Below are 7,579 nucleotides of genomic sequence, written 5' to 3'. Positions count from 1 at the left end.
CGAAGAACGGCGTTGACATCGTACAGGCCTCTATACGACGCAGGAAGCCAAGAACAGGTCAGACTACACACACACACCAATAATAACCAAGAAGCAGGACATCTGGTATAGATTGATTAATTTATTGATTGACAGATTTGCCTCTGAGTGGGGTGTTTAACGGGCAGACAGAAGATGCTCCTCCCACTAACAACAAAGACCCAACTTGTCAGATAAATGACAAGAAAGACGAGGATGACAAGAGAAGGTAAAGGCATTTATAATAAAGAGGGGTTGGATTGTGCTGTTATATGTACAGTTGAAGTTTACATACACTTAGGTTGGAGTCATTAAAACTCATTTTTCAACCACTCCACAAATGTCTTGTTAGCAAACTATAGTTTGTTCCAGAAAATTATGCTTCTTATATGCTAATTGACATAATTTGAGTCAATTGGAGGTGTTCCTTTCAAACTCTGTGCCTCTTTGCTTGACATCATGGGAAAATCAAAAGAATTCAGCCAAAACCTCAGAAAAAAACATTGTAGACCTCCACAAGTCTTGTTCATCTTTGGGAGCAATTTCCAAATGCCTGAAGGTACCACATTCATCTGTACAAACAATAGTACGCAAGTATAAACACCATGGGACCACGCACCCGTCATACTGCTCAGGAAGGAGATGCGTTCTGTCTCCTAGAGATGAACATACTCTAGTGCAAAAAGTGCAAATCAATCCCAGAACAACGGCAAAGGATCTTGTGAAGATGTTGGAGGAAACAGTTATAACATTATCTATATCCACAGTAAAACGAGTCCTATATATTGACATAATCTGAACGGCCGCTCAGAAAGGAAGAAGCCACTACCATAAAAAAAACAGACTACGGTTTGCAACTGCACATGGGGACAAAGATCAACTTTTTTTGAGAAATGTCCTCTGGTCTGATGAAACAAAAATAGAACTGTTTGGCCATAATGACCATCGTTATGTTTGGAGGAAAAGGGGGAGGCTTGCAAGCCGAAGAACATCCCAACAGTGAAACACGGGGTGGCAGCATCATGTTGTGGGGGTGCTTTGCTGCAGAAGGGACTGGTGCACTTCACAAAATAGATGGCTTCATGAGGAAGAAAAAATATATGGATATAATGAAGCATCTCAAGACATCAGTCAGGAAGTTAAAGCTTGGTCGCAAATTGGTCTTCCAAATGGACAATGACCCCAAGCATACTTCCAAAGTTGTGGCAAAATGGCTTAAGGACAACAAAGTCAAGGTATTGGAGTGGCCATCGCAACACCCTGACCTCAATCCCATAGAAAAATTGTTTGAACGCAAGGAGGCCTACAAACCTGACTCAGTTACACCAGCTCTGTCAGGAGCAATGGGCCAAAATTCACCCAAATTATTGTGGGAAGCTTGTGGAAGGCTACCCGAAACGTTTTACCCAAGTTAAACATTTTAAATGCAATGCTACCAAATACAAATTGAGTGTGTGTAAACTTCTGACCCACTGGGAATGTGATGAAAGAAATAAAAACTGAAAGAAATAATTCTCTCTACTATTATTCTGGATTAAATGTCAGAAATTGTGAAAAACTGAGTTTAAATGTATTTGGCTCAGGTGTATGTAAACATCCGACTTCAACTGTATGTTTGTGTGTTTATGTGTTTTCACACATCCACCCCAATTCTGATGTATTCAAATATGTGATACATACAGTATCTGATCTTTTCCCCAATGTGTAAACAGCAAAAAGCATGTAGAATCTGATCTTTTGAGTTCTGAGTCATACCACATCCATTACCATGACAACCATCCAACATTTTCAAGAAACAGGAGCATTGCATCTGCTATATGAGAGGCTACATCAGTGTGAATGTGCAAATCTGATATGATGTAGAACTGAGTGTGGACATTCAAACAAAAATGTCAGGAATATAAAGATAATGCTTAAAGAAGTGCATGTATTGTTGAAGAAGTACTTGTATGTACAGTTTTAATGTATGTCGTTTTAGTTTTTAAATTTCAGTTACAGGAGTCAAAATCGTCTCACACCTACACCCAGAACCAGGAGCCCAAACACACAGGTTAGTTGTGCGTGTGTGTGTGTGTGTGTGTGTGTGTGTGTGTGTGTGTGTGTGTGTGTGTGTGTGTGTGTGTGTGTGTGTGTGTGTGTGTGTGTGTGTGTGTGTGTGTGTGTGTGTGTGTGTGTGTGTGTAGGAGGAGGAGGAGGATTGTCTGTCTAGTTGTGGAGAGGTAATCTCTCTCCTCTCTCTTCCCTTCCAGAGTCTCCAGGACAGCAACAGCATCTCATCTTCAGGTACACATTCCTCCCTGTCTCTCCCTCCACCCCCTCCCCCTGTTCATTTCTCTCGCCCTCCTCCACCGCACTCTCCCTCTCTCATTCTGTATGATTAATGTGTTGTTGTCTGCGCCTTCCAGACTATTACAGCAGGAGGAATGTACACAGAGAGGAGACGGGGGAGGGAACACTGCAGGTACAGTCTACAGACACTCACTCCTTGTTTGGGGATAATGTTTTATCCTACTATTGCCTCTTTCTGTTCTAGAAACATGCTGACTGTGTGTGTGTGTGTGTGTGTGTGTGTGTGTGTGTGTGTGTGTGTGTGTGTGTGTGTGTGTGTGTGTGTGTGTGTGTGTGTGTGTGTGTGTGTGTGTGTGTGTGTGTGTGTGTGTGTGTGTGTGTGTGTGTGTGTGTGTGTGTAGGACTCGGAGGACACAAACTCGGTGTCCAGTGGTGTGACAGATGCTGATCCGACACCTCTAAGGCCTGGGAGCTCAGTCAGCAGTCTACAGTCTAACTACACAGTGAGCCACATACATACAGTTGAAGTTGGAAGTGTACATACACTTTTGCCAAATATATTTAAACTCAGTTTTTCACAATTCCTAACATTTAATCCTTGTAAAAATTCCCTGTCTTAGGTCAGTTAGGACCACCACTTTATTTTAAGAATGTGAAATGTCAGAATAATAGTAGAGAGAATGATTTATTTAAGCTTTTATTTCTTTCATCACATTCTCAGTGGGTCAGAAGTTTACATACACTCAATTATTATTTGGTAGCATTGCCTTTAAATTGTTTAACTTGGGTCAAACATTTCGGGTAGCCTTCCACAAGCTTCCCACAATAAGTTGGGTGAATTTTGGCCCATTCCTCCTGACAGAGCTGGTGTAACCGAGTCAGGTCTGTAGGCCTCCTTGCTCGCAAACGCTTTTTCAGTTCTGCCCACAAATGTTCTATGGGATTTAGGTCAGGGCGTTGCGATGGCCACTCCAATACCTTGACTTTGTTGTCCTTAAGCCATTTTTCCACAACTTTGGAAGGATGCTTGGGGTCATTGTTCATTTGGAAGACCGATTTGCGACCAAGCTTTAACTTCCTGACTGATGTCTTGAGATGTTGCTCCATTATATCCATATACTTTTTCTTCCTCATGAAGCCATCTATTTTGTGAAGTGCACCAGTTGCTCCTGCAGCAAAGCACCCCCACAACATGATGCTGCCACCCCCGTGCTTCACGGTTGGGATGGTGTTCTTCGGCTTGCAAGCCTCCCCCTTTTTACACTAAACATAACGATGGTCATTATGGCCAAACAGTTCTGTTTTTGTTTCATCAGACCAGAGGATATTTCTCAAAAAAGTACAACCTTTGTCCCCATGTGCAGTTGCAAACTGTAGTATGTCTTTTTTATGGAGGTTTTGGAGCAGTGGCTTCTTACTTGCTGAGCGGCCTTTCAGGTTATGTCAATATATAGGACTCGTTTTACTGTGGATATAGATACTTTTGTACCTGTTTCCTCCAGCATCTTCACAAGATCCTTTGCTGTTGTTCTAGGATTTATTTGCACTTTTCGCACTAAATTACGTTAATCTCTTGCCAAATCTATAGTTTGTTAACAAGACATTTGTGGAGTGGTTGAAAAACTAGTTTTAAAGACTCCAAACTAAGTGTAAAGGATGTGAAACTGCTAGCTAGTCAGTGGTGGTGCGCGCTAAATAGCGTTTCAATCGGTGACTTCACTTGCTCTGAGACCTTGAAGTAGTGGTTCCCCTTGCTCTGCAAGGGCCACGGCTTTTGTGGAGCGATGGGTAACGATGCTTCGTGGGTGACTGTTGTTGATGTGTGCAGAGGGTCCCTGGTTCTATCCCGGGTATGGGCAAGGGGACGGTCTAAAGTTGTACTGTTACATAAGTGTATGTCAACTTCAAACTTCAACTGTACATGCATACATACAAAACACGTGTGTATGTGTGTGTGTGTATGTAGTTGAGTGGCAGTATGATGAGTCTGTTCAGTTCGGGGGAGTTCGGAGCAGTGGAGGTGAAAGGGCGTGTCCTATTCTCATTGGACTATGACACTCAGAGGGAGGAGCTGCAGATCAGAGTGTGTCGCTGTGAAGACCTGGCCGCCGCACGCAAGAACCACTCCGACCCGTAAGGAAACTAGGTTTGCTGTTTCGAGGATGCTTACAGGCACCATTAATGTGAACTATCCCTTTGAGAAGCACTTGTTTTGTGTTAAGGTGTGTGCGTGTGTGCGTGTGTTGTAGGTATGTGAAGGCATATCTCCTGCCTGATAAGTCATCTCACAGTAAGAAGAAAACATCAGTGAAAAAAAAGACTCTCAGCCCAGTCTTTGACCAGACACTGAAAGTGAGAGCACACACTCTTTCTAGATTCCTTTCCCTCAGCATCTGTCTTGTTTGTTACATCTCTGTCTACTTGCCGGTCTGTCTTCTGTCTGTCTTGTCTGATGTACATGTGAATGTATGAACCACTTGTGTCTCTCAGTATAATTGTGTTTGTTTCAGTATAAAATCAGTGTGTCTGAGGTGCGTGGCAGGACTCTGAACCTGTCTGTGTGGCACGCTGCCCCACTGGGCAGAAACCTGTTCCTAGGAGAGGTAGAGATAGAGCTGGCTCACTGGGACTGGAAACATACATGCTCTGACTGGTACCAGCTACAGCCACGGGTAAGAGCTGGTATACACACACACACACCACAGCATGCAGTAAGTCTTAAATTGTATGTGGTCTTAACTGGCCAGGAAAGAGAAGGTGCTGAGAATTTCAACGATCTCTTATGTAACCCTTCTAACCTAATCTCTCTTCTCTTCAAATTCCCGCTCTCCTCTTTTTCTGTTCTCTCTCTCTCAGGTCCAGTGTAGTCCAGAGTCTATCAGTAGTCGAGGAAACATCCTGCTCTCTATCAAGTTCATCCCAGCAGGGTCCGAGGGTAAACTGAGCTCACTATGCTCGTCACACACACCCAGCACTTTCTCTCCTTCTCTCTCTCATACTCACTCACTCTCTCTGTCTGAACGTATTCTGTGTAGGTGGAGGTCTACCTCTAACAGGGGAGCTACACATCTGGCTGCGGGAAGCGCAGGGTCTTCTCTCCACCAAAGGGGGTGTCGTTGACTCCTTCATCAAGAGGTGGGTTAGAGCTCAGAGGTCAGGAGTTGGAAGAAAACCCGCAGTGTGGCCGTTCTCAAGGTCTGGATTTGTGGAACGGGGGTCTAGAGTTAGTGGGATAAGACTGTGTTTACAGTATAGTGGAACGTGTATAATAGTTGTTCTTTAACCCTACTTTGACTTTAATCCAAGTTACGTGTTGCCGGACACCAGCCGGTCGAGCGGTCAGAAGACACGCGTGGTTAAGCGGTCGGTCAGTCCGACCTACAACCACACCATGGTGTATGACGGGTTCCAGCCTGCTGACCTGAGAGAGGCCTGTGCCGAGCTGACTGTCTGGCACCGTGAAGGGTTAAAAACACACCTGCTGGGAGGGGTCCGTCTCAGCCGGGGTACAGGTGAGATACACACAGATAGATATGCACTGTGTATGCACAGATGACATTGTAATAAGGTGTGTGTTACAGGTCTGAGCTACGGAGTGGCAGTGTGTTGGATGGATTCAACAGAGGAAGAAGCATCTGTTTGGAATTCCATGATCCTGAACCCCAACCACTGGATGGATACTACACTACCTATCAGAACTAACCTGGCTGATCGCCCAGAATAACACACACACACTACACTTCCCACTAGAATCTGTACATATAAAAGGTAGTGCTGCTGGTAGTATGTGTTGGGTTTTGTTGTCTACAGTAGGATACGTATGGATATACTTTTAGCCTACCTGTAGGGCTAGTTTTAGAGACCCAGATCAATCAAATACATTTCAGTTAGGGCAGTGTAGGGCTATTGTTTTAAATTAGGATAGTGTCAGCTATACTTCCTCAAGCCTAGCTAGTGGTTTATAAATGCCCAAACGATCACGGTTGAATTCCACAATAATAAGGAACTAGAAAGAGGAAACTAGGGGGAGGAAATGCATATGGCAGTCTGTTAGTTAACAAAGACATTAATTCTTAATCATGTTATGTTAAAACTGCTGTATAAAATGTGTCATCTAAAAACTTGTGTCATACATATGTCAAGTAAACAATTTAAGAGTATTTGAGCTGCACTTAATATAGCTTGGAGTTGGTACTTTTTGGACTATTCCACAGTATGAGTCATAATAGCGATAACCTAGCTGTCAAACAAGGAAATGGTTCCAATCGTTTTTCCACCATGTATTTTTCCTATAGGGGATTTTAGAAACACTTAAAATAATGGCTGTGTTTCGTGTAGATCTACCCTGGCGTAATGTTTTGATAACCGTCTAAATCTCTTTCGGACAAGGTGACTTTTATCAATATATTTTCTTGAATTTACACCCCCCAAAAATGAAATGATAATTAGTTGCTAATGTGGGTGTCATAAAGAACTACAAATGTCATGATGATCTGGACGAGACTGCCGAATCGAGGAAATTATAAGAATCTAAGGGATTAACTATCTAATGTTAGCTAAATGTTGTAATGACTAAATTGACATATTCTGTGAACTGTCTTGTGCACGTTTTTAATGGCACAATACCTGTTAGCAAAGGTGTCAACTAGGGATAAAATGCAGGAGTTTGTAGGGATTTGTAATCTGCATTTTCGTATCTGAGTGGAATATATTGACAAGTCAATTTGGCCAGGAGAGATTTACATGGTTATCAAAACGTCACGCCACGGTAAGCCTACACGAAACAGCCCTTATTTTAAGTCTCTAAAATCCCCCATGGAAAAAATGAATGGTGGAAATATGATTGAGACCAATTCCCGGTTTGGGTTTTGTGGGTATTCTGACACCTCCACCGTTTAGACGACCTCAAGCCCAACTCAGGTATTTGACTAATATATTATGACGCAGTTCTGGTTCTCTGTTGTGAAGTTACATTTACTGTACGAATCAACCTTTATGAATGTTTCTGTGTAATAATGTGTAATACATTGTCAATTAAATTTCAATACCTCGATTAAACTACAGTTTTGTAATCTCGTGGACAGAGTACACTACTCATTTGTTATCTGACTCAATTAGGCACAATTTTAGTTATGTATTTCCGAAATCGTGTCCTTATCACATATAATCACTGACAGTAAGAACATCTACATAGTGTCGCAGGTTCGCAATTGTATTTGTCGTTTTATGAGGCAATGGCATTCTGCCACACTGCGGAATACAGCCATAGAAG

General features: G+C 42.7%; 1 protein-coding gene across 2 annotated transcripts in view; it reads left to right on the top strand.

The window, feature by feature from the left end:
- The window catches only part of sytl1 (synaptotagmin-like 1), a 9,152-nt gene extending 1,766 nt beyond the window's left edge, over positions 1-7,386 (top strand). For both annotated transcript variants that reach the window (XM_046327373.1, XM_046327374.1), the window contains 13 exons: positions 1-57; positions 136-247; positions 2,011-2,068; positions 2,268-2,301; positions 2,424-2,479; positions 2,709-2,810; positions 4,274-4,440; positions 4,557-4,659; positions 4,818-4,979; positions 5,164-5,242; positions 5,343-5,442; positions 5,614-5,819; positions 5,889-7,386. The exon at positions 1-57 is cut by the window's left edge and continues 92 nt beyond it. In XM_046327373.1, coding sequence (XP_046183329.1) covers positions 1-57; positions 136-247; positions 2,011-2,068; positions 2,268-2,301; positions 2,424-2,479; positions 2,709-2,810; positions 4,274-4,440; positions 4,557-4,659; positions 4,818-4,979; positions 5,164-5,242; positions 5,343-5,442; positions 5,614-5,819; positions 5,889-6,031 — 1,379 coding nt within the window. In that variant the 3' untranslated portion in view covers positions 6,032-7,386. The remainder of the gene's footprint in view (positions 58-135; positions 248-2,010; positions 2,069-2,267; positions 2,302-2,423; positions 2,480-2,708; positions 2,811-4,273; positions 4,441-4,556; positions 4,660-4,817; positions 4,980-5,163; positions 5,243-5,342; positions 5,443-5,613; positions 5,820-5,888) is intronic.
- The last annotated feature ends 193 nt before the right edge of the window (positions 7,387-7,579 follow it).

Source organism: Oncorhynchus gorbuscha, linkage group LG24 (assembly GCF_021184085.1).
Source record: "Oncorhynchus gorbuscha isolate QuinsamMale2020 ecotype Even-year linkage group LG24, OgorEven_v1.0, whole genome shotgun sequence".
In the NCBI taxonomy this organism is placed as follows: domain Eukaryota; kingdom Metazoa; phylum Chordata; class Actinopteri; order Salmoniformes; family Salmonidae; genus Oncorhynchus; species Oncorhynchus gorbuscha.
Note: the sequence above shows the minus strand (reverse complement) of the source record. Positions and strands in the feature narration are given on the sequence as shown.